The sequence below is a fragment of the Pinus tabuliformis genome, chromosome J (genome assembly GCF_031772625.1).
Source record: "Pinus tabuliformis cultivar Carrire ecotype Pingquan chromosome J, CPIR1, whole genome shotgun sequence".
Taxonomy (NCBI): domain Eukaryota; kingdom Viridiplantae; phylum Streptophyta; class Pinopsida; order Pinales; family Pinaceae; genus Pinus; species Pinus tabuliformis.
The window spans coordinates 697103058-697125133 of NC_142295.1; the positions used below are offsets into that span (position 1 = coordinate 697103058).

General features: G+C 41.1%; 1 protein-coding gene across 1 annotated transcript in view; it reads right to left on the minus strand.

Moving 5' to 3' along the window:
• Positions 1 to 22076, minus strand: part of LOC149228719 (farnesyl pyrophosphate synthase-like) — a 119933-nt gene that overhangs the window by 21074 nt on the left and 76783 nt on the right. The window contains exons 8-9 of the mRNA XM_089378346.1: positions 199 to 294; positions 50 to 94 (exon numbers count right to left, since the gene is read on the minus strand). Of these exons, the coding sequence (XP_089234472.1) occupies positions 50 to 94; positions 199 to 294 (141 nt within the window). The remainder of the gene's footprint in view (positions 1 to 49; positions 95 to 198; positions 295 to 22076) is intronic.

Sequence of the window (22076 nt, forward strand, 5' to 3'; positions counted from 1 at the left end):
CACTATTTTCTAGAGTTGAGCTAGACCACCGTTAAAAAAACATTCTCACCTTCCCAATCACTTCTGGATCACCAAAGCAATCAAGATAATCATCCTACAAAAGACAATAAGATTTTGTTTTAGACAAGAAATTTATGACCAAGAACAGGAAGAAGAAACCTAATAAGAACAGAGGTAACCCAACTCAATCTGACTCACCTGTACTTGAAAATAGGTTCCCATCTGGACTAAAATATTCTTGACATCTACGTGGTTATCTAAATTTTCACCTGCCATTAACAGTGCACAGGCAACCTGCAAGAAATGCAACACAACAAACTTTATCATATCATGTTCCACACCCCACCCCTCCAAATTAAATGAAAAATGTTGCAGATACTGAAATTTTAAGAAAGATGTTTCCCCACTAATACAAAAATAAAAAAGGAAAATTTAATAAAGATGATAAATACATTGAAACATGCGCAAAAAAATAAAAATATTTGTCAGTATAAAAATCTAACCATGAACCAAAAAAATACAGTGACTTAAGAATTCTACATTTGCTGGAATTGACATGCCCCTAAATGTGATAAAATTGTCACAAGCCATGTGTATCATCATTCGTCAGTAACCACAATAGCTTCCCCAAAAAACGTATCTGAAGAGAAACTTGTGGTTATTTAGGCATCCTATACAATCCTCCACAGTAGTTGAGTAAAAGCCAATGAAGACAACTGTTCTTTCAATAAATGAGTTAGATCCTACATCAACCAGTCTAGAGCTTATAAATAGCTGTATATCACCATGGACAACCCCAAGGGTGAGCTCTAAGGCAAGCCATCCACCCAAGGCATGTTACCAAGAGGAAGGCCATAGGTGATGAGTTCAGATCCAGTGAATTCCCTTACAGTTACCAGATGCTATTATGGCAAGTTGTTGAGATGCTCTTCATCCGAATATTCCAGGGAAGAGGAGGGATCCCACAAGGTTTTCAATAAAAGGAAAGCCCCAAGGGTTATTTCAATCAATTAAACCACCTGCCCAAGTCAAATTGCCGATGAGAAGGCCGTAATTCACAGCTTCAAATCTAATTGGGTCCCTCAGGGTTATCAGCAGCTATTGTGGCTGGCAGTTGGGCCACCCTCCATCTAGATATTTTGGAAAAGAGGAAGGGATCACGCTGTTGTAAAATGTAACTAGGTTCGGTCTTCATAATGACATGTAATTATGATCTTTGTAAATGATGAAATAAAGAGAATAAAATTATTTTTGTAATGCCTTGCTTCATGGGTTTCATGAGCAAGAGTTTTTATTTCTAGATGGCTCCCATCGAGAGCTTTAGGATTTGTCAAAGAGCCTATGTCATGTATGAAGAACCCTTCTTGGGCATGTAAAAAATGTATTTGAGTTAATAGGACTGTCTAGCAGCTCTCCAACGACAAGCACTAGCTCCCTTCCTCATGTTGGCTTCAAGATTAACACAGAACTCATGTCGGCTCACAGTTAAAGGGACACACCTATTCGGATGAACATGTTGGCTCATTTATGGAGGACCAACCACTATATATACGAGATCAAGGAACTTCGCATAACACAGTTCAGAATTTGGACAGCTCTGAGATTTTCGGTGCTAGCTACAGTCAACCAGTTCAGATGATTTCGATGGAGAGCACAGTATTCAGATCTCTGTGTTGAGGGATGTTTTAGGTGTTATATCACAGCATACTGTTCGAACAAAAGAAGAGACAGCGAAGGTTTGGATCTCCACAGTAAAGAAGCTCGGATATGTATCCGTGTAATCTCAGACAGCATGAAGTTCAGATCGCGGACAGTATGATAGAAGCCGTAATGTATAAAAGCCATGATGTATGTAATCTCGGACAGTATGATGTATAGAAGCCATGATGTATGTAATCTCAGACAGTATGATGTATAGAAGCCATGATGTGAAAGAGCTGCCATTAAGAGAAGTATTACAGCGTCTTGCTAAAGCTGTAGTAAGGACAGTTTGGTGACAAAACAGTGATATGGTACAATGTCATCTCAAGTGTGTTATGAAAGGAGATGATCTCAGTTTGTAAAAGGAACCGAAAGGAGGAAGGAGAAGACAGTCAAGAGAGCGAGTGTCTTGGTCTTGGAAGCATCTAGTAGGTCAAGGGTCTCAGTCTTGGTATTCATCAATTGGAATCTCTAGAAGAATAATTTGTGCGGGTTTTCCTCTCAAAGAGTGAGAAGTTTTGGTCCTGGCTCATAGCCTACATGCTGTGTCTCTTGTCTATTTATGTTCATGCATTGGTTACTGTTTGATGAAAAAGAACACTAAGAATCTAACGTAAAGAAGATCTTAATCTAAGTGTTACACAGTAATTTGTCACTGCCTTCACCCCAGTCCTTCTACTGTGTCATGTGTCCAGTAAAACATGCTCATATTAAACAAATGCTTTCTTATGTTGCCAATTGACCCTCTTTTCCTAAGTTTTCTGCCTCGTCACGAGAATACATTTAATACATGCGACGAACCCCTGTCATAAACAGTCCTGTCGCGACACCGTGGTTGCGGGAGTACACTCGTTTCTAGCAACAGTCGGATTTCAAGCCCCGGCATGAGGCTATTAGCTATCTTTAGCGACGGTCTGTCTGCATACATTGCTTCCTAGCAATGTCGGCGCTAACACTTAGTTAACGACCAGCGACGATCCAGATTGGGCAAATTCGTTCCAACAATCAGCCTTCTGGATGTCTCTGGACCTGGTTGTTGAACCAGTTTGGGTCGCCCTTCCCCCTCTAGCATGGTAGTTCCGCCTTTTGTGCTACTTGCCTTGAGGATAAGCTCCCTCTCCCTCATTTCATGGAGACTCCTTCTCCTATAAAATCACTCACCATTGCTATGATCTGCTAGTTCCTTAGTTGCTATTTTTTAGTTCTTTGGGTTGTACAGTGTTGTTGCTGCTTTGAGTTTGGTAGATAGTTTTGGTGTGAGTGTGACAAGTGTGGGGTTGCTATATAGTTTGCAAGAAGGTGTGGAGTGCCCTTAACCTTGTGGTAAGGCTTGTGAATAAGAGAGAGAGATATTGCTATTTGGGAGACCCATCTTTGACAGTAAATGCTTGAAGAAACACACTGGTTGGACCCTCCGAGAAGGCTTGCAACATCAAGACTTGGTTGTAATCTTTGCTCTTGTTTATTATTAATGAAATCAATGATGATTTCCTATGTCTTGTATGTAATTTACTTGATAACTCATGACTTCTTGACTTTGTGAGTAAATAGATCATTGTTGTTTCTTGGTTACGTGTTCTGTTGTTTCTTTGTGGTGTTTTAGGTTGATCGTTCATTAAGGAGAAGGAAACGGAAGCTGGAGTGGCGCAACGAAACTTCATCACCACCGGTTTGAGGTAGGCCTCCAACGATCACTATTTAAGGGAATTAATTGTTGTTTTGTCCTTACTGTGACTAGACCCACTATAGGGCTAAAGGGGTTGCCTCTGTCCGCAAAGGAAACACTTTCCTGCATCACAAGTTGGCGGCTCCACTGGGGAGTCCTTTGCATGTTTCTTCTCTTGTTTGCTCCTGTTTTGGTTTTGATTTGATGTCTCTTGAATTTGGGGTAAACTATCAGTCTTTTGGGTTACCTGGGTCAATCTGGGAAGTCCCTCTATTATCTGTAGGATTGACTAGTTTTTGTTTGGGAGTTTCTTGTTCATCTGTCATTGTTTTTAAGATCGTCGCTGAAAATAGTTTAACAGTCGCGTCGACGTCGCTTTGTCTCTGTTGTAAAGTTCTGTGCATCGCTAAATCCCATCGTACAGTCGCGACGACTCCTGAAATCGGCCCATCGCGGAAGAGACGTGTACTCTCGCGACGACGTCGCTCTGTTGCTACAGCTAGTGGCTGATCATCCCTAGTTGTTGGTGTTATGCCCGCGACGATTCCTGTAGAGTTGTTTTTCCAATTCTACCTCCTGAATCCACCAGTCCTGTTGATCCCCTGTTATCTTTCTCTTGCCCATTAGCTTGTCTTTGATTGCCTATGGTTAAGGTACTCTCTCCTTGGTTTTATTGAATGGATCTTGCATTTGTGGCTTTGTAACCTAGTTTGTTCTTTCAAATTCTTGAATTACTTGACTTGGTTGCTTGTTTGCCCAAGGTTCATCTACAACCTTCTTGTCGATTTATTTGAGGCTTCTCCATTGCTTGTTTCTTTCTGGTTGATTTTTAGTGATAATTATTGAACCAATATTTGGTATTGATTCGATTTCTTTTCACTACCGAACATAAATCACAATTGTTTGGATCGACCAGCTTTCACACTTGCTTGTTTGTTTCTTTTAAATTCAAAAAAAAAAAAAAAAATTAAGGGATTTCATTCATTTGATATACGAAAGTGAAAGTATATGTGCATTTCAAATTTTCGTGTTTGAGAAATTGAAAAGAGAACTCTAAATCTTTCATTAGTAGTATCGATGCATCGTGAGATTGGTGTATTGATGCATTGTGTTTCTTAGTGTTTGCATTCGCTTGTGTTTGTTTGGGGACGAACTTTCTACCCTCCTTTAAGTAGGTGTTCAACGAAATGAAAGATGCTTTACTCATTCTAGCTACATCCTAGGGTTTTTGATATACATACGGTAGGGCCTGGAAATTGAAACCTAATTCAAGATCAACTCTAAAATGAATTGAATGAACTTAACAACACATTGGAACATAACGCACATTATTTAGAAGTCTAGGCTAGAGACATGCTCCGGCGTCGTTAAACCTAGTCACTATTGCTTTCACTTAAGGTTGGGCGATTCCTCCTTCTGTGACTCAACAGCTACCTAGTACGAACTTGTGCTCCCAGTACCGTCGAGTATATATCAGGAGACTCCACTAGGTTATCATCCTACATCCATAGGAAGTCGTGTTTGCCACCTTGCAAACCGTAACGCACCGAACACAACATTCGGGAAGATTGACTGTCGTACGGGAAATCCTTGGTTTTCATATGATCGCCAAGGTGTATATGCAATTTTACGAGTTGTTTGGTTAACCTTTTGCCTAGTTTCTCCAGAGTAGTCACTTTCGTTCCTTTTTAGACTCCTTAAAAGAAAAGGTCTATCTGAGCACTTGTCCTTTCAGGCTCATTAAACCTCGAAAAAAATAGAGTCACCTTTTCATCCTTTTCTCGACTCTTGAAACATGAAAAGGTCCAGTTTTGTTCCTGTGTCATAAAATTTACTGCCCACGAAATATTCCTAGTAACAGTTCGAGTTCTTGGTTACAGTAAGAGTGTTTCTCTAGCTCGTTCCCGACAGCAACAGTCCCCGAGTCTACTGGTCAAGGTCTTCCCCAAGATGGAAATCCTGGTCCGTTTCCTCCTTTTGGAAATACCGGTGCTCCATATATGGCAACATTGTCCTTGCCTAGGTTAACCATCGGTTTTCCCGTTTGGTTGTTTTCAACCTCGGTGGTCCCGAGTATCATGACTGCTATTCCACCGTCCGAACCACAACACGATGATTCCAAGGTTGAACTTGCGCCTTCTTCCCCTTTCTCTTTACCTTCATCTGGTGAAAGTTTCACATCTAGTAACCAGGAGACTAAGAAGAAGAAGAAGTCTGATAAATGCGAGGCCACCTGTGCAGCTATTGCTCCGAGTACATCTCAGGTCGGACCACCTTCTGCTCCTCCGCGGAAGGGTAAGTTTCCTTGTAAATTGTGCAAGGGTGACCATCTTCTTCGTGATTGTCCTAGTATTCCCATGATTTTAGAAGTATGGTCTCACGATCCGGCTCGTCCCTCGTCGTCCTCTGAAGCTCATGACGATGCTACCCTCTCAACTGGCAGCGGTAAGAAGAAAGGGAAGATTTGATTCCCCTGTAGACTGTGTGAAGGCAACCATCCCCTTCCTTGTCTTGTGTCAAGCTCATTAAAAAATGAAATAAGGAGCGTTGAGGAAAATTCTTGATCTTGTGTCAACCTCATTAAAAAATGAAACAACTCCCTTTTCCAAATCGAGTCTTTGATTAAGATCTCGTAAAATCCAAGTCGAGTCTTTCCAAGATCTCGAAGGTGAACCTTCATTCCATCCACCTCGTTGAATGCAATGAAGCTTGGGGGGCATGTACCTCGATTTGCGTCATTATGCCTAGGGGCATGCGAACTCATAACAAGCATAGTTTTTCATTTCAAGTTTGTGTAAACATGAAACCGAAACCAAGCAGAGTTCTCCATAGTTCAAGCTTGTGTAAAAATGAACCCATTCCTGATTTACATCTCGTGATTGTCGTTTATCCGCTAAATTCTGCTAGATGAGCCTTGGTTGTTTCATTCCATCGCCACCATCTCTTTGGCCGATCATATGCTTTCACTTGGTTGTTTTTCCTTTCCTGAGGAACCGTAGCGATGAGTGGTTTTATTAGCCAGCCTCTTGACCATTACATGTTTTGAGCAGTTCCACCATTGTCGGAACCAGTTGCTACCCTTTATACCACTCATTCCTCTAGGATGAGTCATCTTTAAGCTCTTTTCTAACTCATAAAATATGAAAAGATTGCCGAGTGTTACCTCTTGACTCGTTAAATGGAATAAAAGGCAGTCTACTTTGAGCTCTTTTCCGACCGTATAAATGTGAAAAGATCGTCAGACCTTTGTTGTTTCGGGTTCGATAGTGGTTACGAAATGACGTGTCTTCGATCGCTTTTCTACTTTTTCAGATCGAGACTACTAATTACGAAAAGTACTCCTTGATCGTAATGGTCAAGCGGTTCTCTCGAGTATTATTTTATACTTTTTCGGGCTCGAGAGACAAATTTACGAAAAAGAACCCCCCTGGAGTTTTCTTTTTTGTGTCTTTTTCAAACTCTCTAAATATGAAAAAGACTCTGAGTTTTCCCTATGTCGGACTCGTTAAACCCTGACAACATTGGACTCGTCACCATGACGAGACTCGAGCTTCTCCTCCCTAGGGCTCGTTAAACTATCACTAGGTTGGATTCGACCGACGGTCGAACTTATATTACAAGCATATGCTATCCCTTTCAAGCTTGTTTTCAAAAATAATTGGGGTACTCGCCAGCAATGGTGGGAAAAAATTTGGAAGTCATCATTGGTTACCTGCGGCAGCCAGTCACTCTTGAACATCGACACTTTTGCTTCTTGTCGAGTTGGGATATCCATACATCGTCATTTGGCCTTCCAGGGTTTTGGGTTGCCATTTAGCCTCATTCCATCTGATCCATGTTGTCTTCATCAAAACCTTTGATCCTTTGGTACTTGAATGCTGCCACCCTTCGGAGTCGTGTCGCCAACATGTTCAGAGTATAATCCTTCTACAGTTCACATCCTTACCTCCTCCTCTGATATTCTGTTTTACCATCTACCATTTGTTCCTTATCTCGTGTCGTTGATGAGGGAAACATTATGGCCCTCCTGCGACGGATCGTCTCTTATCAACGCCAGCTCATTATCCAAGAGACTGATCTAGAGATCCCCTTTGGTACCTTGAAGCTTGCATGCCTCAATGGCAAGTTCTTCGCGCCTGATGGTCATTGGTCATCGATTTGGTGATTCCACGAGTGTTCGACTTTGGCTCATTCTTCACAATTCGTGGATTGTACTAGACAGTACCTTGAGAGCCATTGGCATTATTGGTAGTTTCTCTCACGCTTGTTAACAGTTTTCACCATTGACCGGTAATCAAGCGACTTTATATCATGCTCGACCTTAGCACATCTGTTCGCATGCTAGAATTTGTACTATGATTGGTTGGGTTTCAAGACCCCGAACTGAGATTACACATGTTCGCGTTGCGTGGATTGGTTTGTAATTACATACATGACTCTTTGATGGATGGCTACAACCATACCTAAGTCTTCATGGATGGCTGCGACCATACCTTTATCATTATCATGGTCTTACTAGCTGGATGGCTGCATCCATACCACAAACCAAGTTCATATGTATTTTGGATGGTTGCGCCCATGCCCAAACTACATGTATTTCATTATCAGCGATATCAGTTGTACTTGCGCCTACAGATTCTTCCAGGTGGTGTTTCAATTCAGACAGTTTCGTAAAGCATTTCACCCATCCCACTCTCTCGAGCTTCATACTTCAGGGGGCATCTGTTACACATTAATTTGCCATTGCCTTCACCCCAGTCCTTCTACTATGTCATGTGTCCAGTAAAACATGCTCATATTAAACAAATGCTCTCTTATGTTGCCAATTGACCCTCTTTTCCTAAGTTTTTTGCCTCGTCGCGAGAATAAATTTAATACACGCGACGAACCCCTGTCATAAATAGTCCTGTCGCGACCCCGTCGCGGGAGTACACCTGTTTCTAGCGACGGTCGACTTTCAAGCCCCAGCGCGAGGCTATTAGCTATCTTTAGCGACAGTCTATCTGCATACATTGCTTCCTAGCAATGTCGGCACTAACGCTTAGTTGACAACCAGCGACGATCCAGATTGGGTGAATTCGTTCCAACAATCAGCCTTTTGGATGTCTCTGGACCTGGTTGTTGGCTCAGTTTGGGTCGCCCTTCCCCCTCTGGCATGGTAGTTCCGTCTTTTGTGCTACTTGCCTTGAGGATAAGCTCCCTCTCCCTCATTTCTTGGAGACTCCTTCTCCTATAAAATCACTCACCATTGCTATGATCTGCTAGTTCCTTAGTTGCTAGCTTTTAGTTCTTTGGGTTGTACAGTGTTGCTGCTGCTTTGAGTTTGGTAGATAGTTTTGGTGTGAGTGTGACAATTGTGGGGTTGCTATATAGTTTACAAGAAGGTGTGTAGTGCCCTTAACCTTGTGGTAAAGCTTGTGAATAAGAGAGAGAGATATATTGTTATTTGGGAGACTCATCTTTGAGAGTGAATGCTTGAAGAAACACACTGGTTGGACCCTCTGAGAAAGCTTGCGACGTCAAGACTTGGTTGTAAGCTTTGCTCTTGTTTATTATTAATGCAATCAATGATGATTTCCGATGTCTTGTATGTAATTTACTTGATAGCTCATGACTTCTTGACTTTGTGAGTAAATAGATCATTGTTGTTTCTCGGTTACGTGCTCTGTTGTTTCTTTGTGGTGTTTCAGGCTGATTGCTCATTAAGGAGAAGGAAACGGAAGTTGGAGTGGCGCAACGGAACTTCATCGACTACTGGTTTGAGGTAGGCCTCCAACGATGACTGTTTAAGGGAATTAATTCTTGTTTTGTCCTTGTTGTGACTAGACCCACTCTAGGACTAGAGGGGTTGCCTCTGTCCGCAGAGGGAACACTTTCCTACATCACACTAAGTAAAAAGCATTCACAAGCAGTAATGGAAGAGAAATCCACTAACACTAATGCCCTAGATTTCTCAACATGGTATCAGAGCTAAGGTGTTGAAGTCAAAGGAAAGGCATCTAATCAAAGAGACGCTCAAGGATCGAGTTCCAAGGAAAGACACCAAAGCAAGTCGAAGGTTATCAAAGCAAAAGATCAAGATCTACATTGAAGAATCAAACCCTAGATCGAAGAAGCAGTTTACAACAGCAAGGGTTTTTGTTTCTATAGGCATCATCAAAAGGCCACAAAGTCTCTCATCAAGTTGTCTACAAGGCAAGCTAGCTCGAAGGACTTTAAAATTAAAGATCACATCATCTTGGAGAAAGTCGAAACCCTAGAAGCATTTCTGATCTACACAACAAGAGAATTCGAAGTATAGTGAAGGAAAGAAGGCATTGTCATCATTTTCAAGGTTATAAAGGAAGCAAGGATTCTCTCCTTGCCCTAGAAGAAGATCATCCGAGGAAGCAGCAAATCATCCTCATCAAAAGGAGCAACCTTTTCTATTGAAGAAAGGCTTTTTCATTTGGAAGAAGATCATCTGTGCGGGAGCACTAATACATCTTCTTCAACCATCATCAAAGTGATCAAGTAGAAGAGTTCATCTTCACTTGTCAAGTATCATTCACTCTTTAATTAAATTTGGTAAAATGAATTCATGTTTGCAAGGAGATCTATAAGCTGATTGGGTCATCAAAATTCCTTGCATGGAAAAGGAGGATAGATATAGTCCTCGAAGAAAGTGAAGTCATTGAACATATAAATGGAAAGGTCTCCTCTGAATTTATGAAAAAGGAATCTTATGAAAGGTCCCCTCGTAGCAATATTGGAGACATCAAAGCTCGTAAGAATATTCTCTGAAGATGCGGTAAAGAAGGTCACATGACTTAAATCTGATCTACACAAAAAGTAAAGGTATCAAAGGATGAAGGATATCTTCATAAGATCTTACCTACGAGATCTAGGAAAGAAGATAATCATCATTGATGCACTAACTGATAATCAACGTAACAAATATCCATGGGGATAAGAAAGTTACCTCATTCAACAACTTGGGGTTTCTATGCAAGATAAGAAGAAGACAAGTTGAGGCCAAAAGTGTTGAAGGATCAAATGAAAGGATTCAAACACTTTGTCAAAAGGAAAAAAGAACATAGCTAAAGATTCAATGATATGAACATTACAGGAAAGAGTGTCCTTAAGAAGGACAATAACAAGAAGAAAGAGAAGCATTAGAAGCAAGAGCTTGTGACATCACCATAGGTAAACATGAAGGACCACTGGAACAAAATCTATGGTATTCAATTTTGAAGGATATAGCTCTTGGTGACCTCATTGAAAGATCAAAGAAAGAAGTCATCCAGGACAAGTCTCATCATACATTAGTTTAAAAAGGGAAATATCTGTTGAACAAGGATATGCGAGATGGAATCCTCATTGGAGGATTCACCGCTCTAGAGAGGAAGCAAGTGTTTCATTAGGAACTCCAACTTGTGGAATTCATGGGATGATGGGATGATGGTATGATGTCATGAGAGATGACGCAGATCAAGGGGTTCGAAGATCTTTTCAATCAAGGAAGCTATTGAAAGAAGCCTAGATGACCTAAAGGTAAAATGAGGTATGTATGCTTGTATATAATATTATAAAGTCATGTCATATGGTTGCAGGTAACAAGCATCACTACTTCTATGTATGCTTGCATTTATTGTTTAGTATTTACATTGCACAAAGATAAATTTGCATGGGATGAACTATTACTGCTGGAATTTTAACATTATTCTTTTTATTTTTATTTTTTAGAGATCAAGACATCAAGTGCCCCCGTACCTTTGAATTTCCCCAAAATTTGGGGGCCCTTCCACAAGTCCCTGATGTGCATCTCCCCATTACCATGCTCCCCTTTGTAGAAACTCAATGGAACATGATATAAAGATTCAAACATTTAGGGAAATAAACTCAGAAGCATAAACAGTAAAGCAATCACCATAAAATATTTTGACATGAGGATTGCAAAAAGGCTAACAGTGCTAACTAAAACACTACAAATATTGAAGTGTGTACATACAATATATGTCTACCCAAAATAGATTCCTGACATTGTGTTGATTTGGGGTAGCATCGGATGTGCTCTAGCCACGAAATTTGGTGGAGAGGCTAAGGCACATGAGATCTCCAATGACCAGAAAGAGTTTGGGCAGATTCTAAACAGTTTGGGAGAGATTAAAATAATTAATATTTTTAATGCAGTCCCTAACTAAACTTAGGGAAATTAAAATATTAATGTGAATTAATATAAAATTGTGTTAGAATGGTCCAAAAGTCATGGATCAAGCCAGATCTAATCTTAGCCGTTGATTAGAGACTTAATCTCAGTCATTGATCTCTCAACGAGAAAAGTATAAGAGGAGGCTTGAGGGTCACTTGGAGAACACACCAAGAGATCAAGATTTTGCCTTTCTGAAGCTGGGTTTGCTGAGAAAGTTGAGAGAGTGATTAGAGTTGCAACTGAGGGGCAGTGAATACAGAAGCAGAGAGACAGAGATAGTGTCGAGAGGATCAACGCAGCAGCCAACAAAGTTGTAGCAGAGGACAAAAGCCGAAACTGCAGGAACAGCGGGGAAAGCTGACGCAGAGGGCAGAAGCAGGAACTGTCGGGAACAGCCGGATCTGTCGGGAACTGCCGGAACAGCTGGGAAAGCTAACGCAGAGGTAGAAGTCGAAAATGTCGGGAACAGCCAGAACTGCCGGGAAAGCAAACACAAAGGGCAGAAGAGGCTGACATTGGGGTTTTTCGTGGGGCAGATTGGAGCTGAGGAGCTATCAGAGTGTTTATCTGGGGTTTCAGCCGGAGCATCTGTCTCCGAAGGAGAGGTACTACTGCCGAGATTATTCTTTGTTGGGTGAGCTGGTTTTGGCACCCAGATTTTATTTAGAAACTGCATAATAATAAAACCCTCAGATAGCTACACCGATTTTCCGACATTGAGTTTTTCCAGGGATATTGGTCCAAAAACAATGGTGTCACTTGTGTGCTTGTTTTGTTTCCTTCAGTTGATGATCTATAATGTGTTGAGCATGTACTTGTATTTATTTCCAATATTTACATCGTAAATAACTTGTTAATTAACAAAACAAGTAGATAGGAATAAATCAGAAAATACATGAAGGATTTCTAACGAGTTAGACTTAGAAATTCCAACATGGTATCGGAGCGTGGTTGCAAATCACAAGAGAACCGAGGACATCAGCCGAGCAGAGCAGCAGCAGCAGCAAAAATCAACTGTCCCGAGTGACAGAGTTGATCCTTGCAGAAGGCGAAAAAGGAAGGAGTGATGCAGAGGGACTGCGTCATCATTCTAGGCCAGAGAAAGACAGCGCAGAGGCTAAGGGAGGTAGAAACAGGCTCACACAGAGCCACACAAAGGCCAGGAGGGCTAACGCAGTTGGCTGGGGGCGCTGATTTGCCGGTGTTGGGATTGTGCAGAGCCAAGTGGCTCAATCCTTCAGTTGCTGGGGTATAGGAGATTGTGGGTAAGTTGTAGAGTGAAGCTGGTGGGGTACTGTAGTTAGAACCAATGTTGCGAAAATCGCGATATTATCGCGATAATATCAGAAAATCGCGATTTTTTGAGTTTGGCAATATTATCGCCCAATTTTTACATTAATTTTCGCAAAAAATCACGAAAAAATCGAGATAACTTGAAAAAATCGCAATTTTTTGGGAAAAAAATTATTAAAAAAAATTGTCAATTTTTTTATGAGGAGGTGACACAACCTACCAAGGCTACCCCCGTCACCAGTAGAGGACGTGGTCTACCTTCTGCAGCTCCTAGTTCTTCAACTTCTGGAGCACAGCTGAGTCCACTGCCAACTCCACCGGCATCTACATCTAGAGGGAAAACTATTGCATTTTCTCATAAGAGGGGCAGAGGAAATCAGTGGTATTAGTAATTTGGTTCATTTCATTGTATATGACATTATGACTCATGATATGAGATACATTAATATGTTTTTTGTTGATATTTTGAGGCTGAGTTGGGACTCAGGAGTCAGGACTGACTATTCAGGACATGAGTCACTGTTATGTGTGATGTAGCACTAGAAATGATATTACACATCTTATATATTAGTTCTTTTATCATATTTATGTGTCAATGTATTTATTTTATGTTGTAGATGCTTTAGATATTAAAAAAAATGAATATTTTTGTATTTTATGATTTCTTCTCGATTATTTCCCGATTTTTACGATTTTTCCCAATTTTTTCCCAATTTTTTCCCTCGCCGATATTATCCTGATAACGATTGCTGCAATATTGGTCAAGACTCAAAACAATACCTAACAAGGCAAGACCAAGTGGAGGGAGTTGCCGTCGAGGCGGATTTATAGCCAAGGAATCCAGATCAGTGGTGCAGTGGCACAGACGATCGGAGAAGGGCAACTTGACGGTTGGCAGAAGGATTTCCAGAAGGGAAATCAAGACTCAGATGGAGTCCAGAAGAGAACTTCCAGATGGGAAGTAGAGAGACTCAGAGGAGTCGAACAGAGAACTTCTAGATCGGAAGTAGAGAGACTCAGCAGGAGTCGAACCAAGAACTTTCAGGCGGGAAGTAGAGAGACTCGGAGGAGTCGACAGAGAAGAGTAGAGAGATGGCCATGAATGGGATGAGGGATCAAGATAGGCTAGACGAAGCATCCAACTTTGTGGCCTGGAAGGCCATCATCCTATCCATTCTAGATAAACATCGTATCAAGGCCTTCGCCTTGAGGGATGACGATTGTGCCATGAGTACTCATGTGCCACTTGAGAAGAAGTGGGGAGACATCGAGCTGTAGTCAAACAGACTACAGGCGATGAGGGGCAGAATCCTCGAGGTACCCAACCTCTTGGATTACACCTTGCTACGGAAGCCTCGAAGAAGAGTAGCAATACTGGTGATGTCAGTAGAGACATATGCGAATGGAGTGACAAAGGGAGCTACAGTGCAGGATTCTCAAGACAATGCGAGGCTAGCAGGTTGCAACGGTGAGAGAGGCACGAAAGTGTTGCACCAGTGTAGGATGGCACAGAGAGGTGTGCAACGGTGCGAGATGCAGGGAATTGTTGCAACAGCGCAGAGGTCAGAGAGGGAGCACTTGTCAGTGACAGAGAGAGCTTCAGCATCGGGAGTGCCTCTAGCCTAACAGAGATGTCAAAGTTGGGAGATCAGTTAATTACTTCTCAGTCACTGAGTTGCAATGCAGCAGTTAGCAGTGGTGGTGCTATGGGCGGCACGATGCAGCATGATGAGAGGGGATGCAGTGCAAACACAGCAATGGCAGTGGCAGGGTCATGAGCAGCAGCACAGATGCAGAGAGAGCTATCGTATAGATGCAGCAGTGGCAGTGGCAAAGCCATGGGTGGCAGTACAGGATGCAATAGTGCAAATGATGGGCAGCATGCCTAGCATCAGGGACCGATGTCGGATGATCAAAGTAATACTCAGTGAGGAGTATTGCTAGAGCATAGTCCTCGCTAAGAGGGAGTGTTGATTTGGGGTAGCATCGGATGTGCTCTAGCCACGAAATTTTGTGGAGAGGCTAAGGCACATGAGATCTCCAATACCGAGAAAGGGTTTGGGCAAATTCTAAACAGTTTGGGATATATTAAAATAATTAATATTTTTAGTGGAGTCCCTAAGTCTAAACTTAGGGAAATTAAAATATTAATGTGAATTAATATAAAAGTGTGTTAGAATGGTTCAAAAGTCATGGATCAAGCCAAATATAATCTTAGTCGTTGATTAGGAACTTAATCTCGGTTGTTGATCTTTCAACGAGAAAAGTATAAAAAGAGGCTTTAGGGTCACTTGGAGAACACACCAAGAGATCAAGATTTCGACTTTCTGAGGCTGGGTTTGCTGAGAAAGTTGAGAGAGTGATTAAAGTTGCAGCTGAGGAGTAGTGAATACAAAAGCAAAGAGGCAGAGATAGTGTCGGGAGGATCAGCGCATCAACCGGGAAAGCTAACGCAGAGGGCAGAAGCTGGAACTGTCAGAACAGCTAAGAAAGTTGACGCAGAGGGCAGAAGCTGGAACTGCCGGGAACAGCCGGGAAAGTTAACGCAGAGGGCAGAAGCTAGAACTGTCGGGAACAGCCAGAACTGCCTGAAGCTGCCGATACAGCCAGGAAAGCTGACGCAAGGGCAGAAGCCGGAAATGTCGGGAACAGCTGAAACTGTCGAGAACTGCCGAAACTGCCGGGAAAGCTGACGCAGAGGGAAAAAGAGGCTGACGTTGGGGTTTTTCGTGCGACATATTGGAGCTAAGGAGCTACCAGAGTGTTTATCCAAGGTTTCAGCCAGAGCATCTGTCTCCGAAGGAGAGATACTACTACCGAGATTATTCTTTGTTGGGTGAGCCGGTTTTGGCACCTAGATTGTATTCAGAAACTACATAATAATAAAACCCTCAAATAGTTGCACCAGTTTTTCCGCGTTGGGTTTTTCTGGGAACATTGGTCCAAAAACAACAGTGTCACTTGTGTGTTTGTTTTGTTTCCTTCAATTTGTGATCTGTAATGTGTTGAGCATGTACTTGTATTTATTTTCAGTATTTACATGGTAAATAACTTGTTAGTTAACAGAACAAGTAGGTAGGAATAAATCAGAAAGTACATTAAGGGTTTCTCGTGGGGTAGATTGGAGCTAAGGAGCTGCCAGAGTGTTTATCCGAGGTTTCAGTCAGAGCATCTGTCTCTGAAGGAGAGATACTACTGTCGAGATTATTCTTTGTTGGGTGAGCCGATTTTGGCACCCAGATTGTATTCAGAAACTGCATAATAATAAAACCCTCAGATAGTTGCACCGGTTTTTCCGCATTGGGTTTTCTGGGGACATTGGTCCAAAAACAATGGTGTCACTTGTGTGTTTGTTTTGTTTCCGTCAGTTGATGATCTGTAATGTGTTGAACATGTACTTGTATTTATTTCCAGTATTTACATGGTAAATAACTTGTTAATTAACAGAACAAGTAGGTAGGAATAAATCAGAAAGTACATGAAGGGTTTCTATCGGGTTAGACTTAGAAATTCCAACACATTGTTATCTGCCCCCAACAATGAGTTACACCTCCAATGGCTCACAAAAACTTATAGCCTAAGCATCACTAACAGTTTGCAGTGTACTAGTTGACAATCTAATCATTCTCTAGTTATCACACTTGCATTCGCTAGAACTACCCACAAATGAAAGTGTTACATATTTATAGATTGTGTGACTGATTAAAATTGACCAAGTCTTGAAGTTCTCAGTAAAACAAGGTAGGTGCCCAACTACCTAGTGATCGAAGTTGAACAGGTCAAGGATCAAAAATTGACTAAATCAAACCTAATCCAGCAATCACTTTCATGTCATTAATCTGTGCCAATTCAACCCCCACACCAACATAACTTATTTGTGTTAGAGAGGACACATCCATGCTTGCACAAATCCTGTGCCTAAACTATTAGAATCTGTTCTACCACAAAATTCACTCAGTGCTGTATAGAGTTTCAGCGTAATTTCCACTGTCCAATATTTGGGTTTTGTTATTGAAGCCACAGGAATTTATACATATCCGAAAAAGGTTAAGGTTCTGAAGGTATAGCCTACTTCCAGAAAAAATGAATTTTCAGGAAATCATGAATTTCTAGAGGAATTATAGAAATTCAACCTACCACTACCCCCATATAGATTGCCCCCTTAATCAGATTAGCAATCAGAAAATTTTCACATGACATCTGAAAGCAGATAGAGCATTCCAAAAGCTGAAGGATGCTCTATGTTCTGCAGATACCCTTGAACTCCCCAATCTGCAACAGCAATTTTGAAATCAGGATTGATGCCTTTCAAGGTGCAACTTGGCACCAACTAAAGTATCCACAATACCCAGTACCATTTGGAAACCTTGTCTCAAAGCAAGCTGAAATAAGCACCTACAACATGTTCTGCACTTATCCAAACTCTCAAGCAATGGCAACACCACATACCTGGTACAGCAACTTTTCTCCCCACGGATTATCAGCACCTTCAATTTTGAATTCTCAATCAAAAGATCAGGAGCAACATCATTTGAAATGGGGATCCTATATATGGAAATTCCATTTGGTTATTGAGGACAAAAGGGGCAGCTTAACAGGCAACCTACCAAGGTTCTTCATATCCTTTATCTGAGGTATGCAACATATGAAGAATGGAAAGACTTTTATGCCACAGATTCTTAGTTTGGTTGATACACGCCCCTTTCCCGGGTACACCATGAGATCTGGTTTGTTCTTGCACCAAGAGAAGCAAGGTACTCTCTAAACCCAGGATGGATGAGATGTGTCATCCATGTCTAATGTAATAAAGGAGAAAAAGAGAACATAAAAATAAAAAATAAAAAATAAAAAAATAAAAATAAAAATAAAACATGAAATAGCATAGAACCATCTTAATTGCCAAAAATTCTAACCAACAAGCCATTTGCACCTAGGGTTTTCCATTTCTATTGGTGCTTAATAAATCTGGGGTGAAGATGGATTATGCTAATATAAGTTGAATCAGCTTTGTGTTCCAGTAGGGTGAACCCCTTTCCTTCTTAAGGAGGATTACATTTTAAGGAAGACACTTTGGTATATAGAAAACATTGTTGCATTTCCAACAGGAAACTTGACCAGTACCAGCACGACTACTGAAAGGAAGCACGACTATATTCCTTGCGCTAACTCTATAGATGCTCCCAAATTCACAGATTTGTTCTGCCAATATGTTTGGAGTCATTTCAGCTTACCAGGTATCTTAAATCATGTATAAATTTCTGAATCACTTTCAGTGATCCTTGCAGAAGTTGTTTGGCTGTCAGTTGAGGTTCTCCACCTCATTCCTCTCTTGAACTGACAGATATACAGTATACTAAGGTTGTCAATAAGACCTTAGTCCATGCTCTCTGCATCTACCCTCACCAAAAAAATATTGGATAATTATCTACATACAGAGAAATAACAGAGCAACTCATGTATCCACTACACATTCTCCATTTTAGGTCTGACATGATTTCTAATCTTTTGTCCCTTCAAAACTTTTGGTTGCTATGACTTCACCATTCACATCCCACCAACAGGAAGAAGATAAGGCATCTTGCTTTGCGTAGGACTAGCCAAATTCAGCTAGAGTCCATGATATATTCCAACAAACGAAAGCCAAGTTAAAAAAAATCATGATAAGCATGAATACCTACACAAATTGAGGTTGGCCACAGAGTTTGGCTACATTTGGACAAGCAAAAGTTCAAGAATCATCCCCATTACAAGCTCTGACAACTCAGATATGGACCATATAACATCCCTCAGCAAGTGGGTTCCACAGCCCCATTGCTTGGTATTCATGATGCTGTCAATATGACTCAACCTGAGTTGTATGAGCCTTCCCAATTAGTGGAGTGGCTTTTAGTGACAGATCTAGAGGCAACAATCCTACATTTTGAGCCTCCTATGCTTGAAGATACTCTGCTTGATGTCCATACTCAGTGTTTTAAAAAACGACCGAGCCGACTCCGACTCAGTCGAGCCAGACCGAGCCAATGCCTAGCTGAGTCGGCTCGGTGGCTGAAATGGAACGACTGGCCTGGTTGTTACCGAGCCGGCCGAGCCAGTCATCGACTCGGCCGGCTGAGTAACAACTCGGCTGACTCAATAACAACTCAATCGGCTTTGTAACAACTCGGTCGGCTTGGTAACAACTCGGCCGACTCGATAACAACTCGGTCAACTCGATAACAACTCGGTCGGCTCGATAACAACTCGGTCGGCTCGGTAACAACTCGGCCGACTCAGTAACAACTCAGTCGGCTCGGTAACAACTCGGCCGACTCAGTGACAGCCCAGCCGGCTTGGCTCTTTGAAAAAAATCCTAAAGCACATTTGTCAAAAGTTGTTCCGCCTCCTACATATCAACAGTTGGGTTGTTGTTTATTGCATATTTATAGCCCTAAAGTAATCTATCACTGTGAGAAAGTTTTGAAAATTACAAGGCCGAAGTATGGTTATCCTAGTGGCATGAATTAGAAAACTGAAACAATGCATTGAGCCATACAATGTTTTTAAAAAGGCAAACGTTTTGGCAATGGACTAATAGATACATATTTACCTCTGATTGTTCTGGAGCTTGACCAAAATTAAATCAAGGGTTTTGAGACTTCATTAGGGGCAGATTTCTTGAAATCATCTCCAACAGTCTAGGTAGAAGCATGAGACAGGTCGTCCTGTAGCAAAGGCATGAATTTGAAGACGTCTGTTGATCATTTCATTGGCTTATCATTTGGGAAGCTATGATTGGTTGCAGAGAATTGGTATTATTGTTGTTGTAGTCTAGTGATTGTCCTTCGGCTGAGGCAGAAGAGAATCCTGGCATTGGTGGCTAAGTATGAACTTTGTATTAAACATTGCACTAGGTGCCATTTTGATATAATGGATATATTCATGAGCCTACTTTGATCATATGTTGTCTTCTCCCTATATTCTAAAGCTTTGTGTTTGGAAACATGAATGAAAATCTTTAAAATTATGTATTTTTATAAAAAAAAAATATTTAATGTATCTTTTACAACGACCGAGTCATTGAAATCAAACCGGCTGATTCAATACCGAGTCGGAGTCGGAGTCGGAGCCGACCCTCGGCCGTTTCCGAAATGGAGTTGGAGTTTTAAAACATTGGTCCATACCAAAACCACTAGACAGGAAAACCACCACTTATTTGATTGGCCACAAAGGCACCCTACACACATGTTACCCTTCATTTTGCATGAGGCCTACAGTAATCAAAACTTTCACTACTTTTGTGATTTTTATCACAAATTCAGCTTTACATGTTAATGGAGCTGTAGATGGCCTAGAGTTTATGGTTTCACTTGATGCCTTGGTTGATATTTAATGACATGATTGATGATGTAATGGATGCCTTGTTGTTGTTTTTCTTGGTGTACTTGCTTATCAAGGAAAGAAAGCATTGCACTTGATGATCTAACATTCACATCAGTTAGAGGTTGATGGTACATAATGACACATATCTCCTTTGATGGAACACCCTAGCACCTTTGGGCTTGTCTGACATTTCATTGGAATTTTGATTTGGTTGACATCATCATTTTAGAGAATGCTTGGCACTTTGCTCCTTTCTTACCCTTGATTTCACATTAGGATGATTTGACATCATATTGGCATGGTTAGAGGCTCATTGCTCTAACACCCTAGATATCATGGATGTTTTTCACATAATGTGGAGCATGGTTTAATGTAGATTGCTCCCCTTCCTTGGATTTTGGGTGATTTAGCATATGGTCGATGATCATACAAATCATGTGTCTCAGTCTTCCTTGGATCTAGCACTTTGCACATATGTTGAGGAAGTGTAAGTGGATTGCCTCCTTTCTTTGATAGCTAAACATGTGGTCATAATGGAGGAACACCTTATAACTAATTACACACTTGTACAAGGTGGTTACAGTTTGGAACTTGAGTTTATAGGACTTGTTGCACACTTGTGTATCTACAAAAGTGTTCGGCATTTGAGGCCTCCTTACACACTCTTCCATGCTTATTTGATGGGATATTTCATAATTGCTACGTTTAGGGTTTTAACTTGGAAGAGGACATCCAGCTTGGAACACTTTATTTGCACATTCTTTTATGCCATTTACGAGGAGGTCTACCTTGGGAGATGGAATATGTGCCTTGAGGAAGTCTTTCATGGTTTCATGCCCTACTTAGTACTTAGAGGAGGATGTCCACTTAAGGAGGTTGTTTACACATCTATTGGAGGATGACTCATATTCGAGCCACACACACCACCTCATGGGGATTTTTTTACTTGGTCATTGTTTGAGGAGTATGTTTCACAATTCATTTTGTAGAGCTACACTTCCATATTTGAGGAGATCTAGGAGGTTCCAAACCCTAGAGCTAGGGTTTTCATTGCCATTTAGAGGAAACACTACACTTGGAAGCCTTTGGAGGCTAGACATTGGAGCTTTGACATGTTCTCATCCCTTTTTGATGGAGACATACTACCTTTGGAGATTTTTCTTGTTGGTGTTGGAAATATTGAGAGCGGGGTGAATCCGTATTCTTTTCAATTGTTGTTTTTACCAGTTAGATTCTTCACAATTTAATCATAGAAATGTATAATAATGATTTTATTAAGTATAGAAAAGATTGAATACAATAAATGATGAATGTTTTACCAAGCACCAACTTGGACTTGATGAGGCTTCGACCCTATCTTATCCAAGCCTCCAACCTTGCGTTTAGGAGAACCAATTGCAAGGACACCAATCCTGTTGTTTTGTTTTATTAGAGAATGTTAATTGTACTTACTTGACTGTCATCAATGAAGCTCTTCATTGTCTTCTAGTATCGCTTCTAGCCAAAGGAAGCAACCTCAAAGGTACACAGGGTACATGGCACTTATGACTGAGGTGGACTCATAGAGCATGGTGGGAAAGAACAGGTCTTCTAATCAAGTTCTGCAAAAGAAAGCAGGGAAGTCTTCTAGTTTAGAGGGAGCAACAAAGCGCATGGTAGTGTTGGAGACAGATCCAGGTGGATGGGGTTTTTCTAGAAGCACCTTCTTCGCTAAGAGGGAGTGTTGAAAATAGTAGTGAGAAAGGTTCCTTGATTTGTGCCTTAATCAAAAGGACCTCGATGAGTTCTTCCTTAGCATGCTCAAAATCCTATAAGTTAGTAATCAATTCCTATAAGTTAGAAGCTAATTCCTATAAGTTAGGAAAA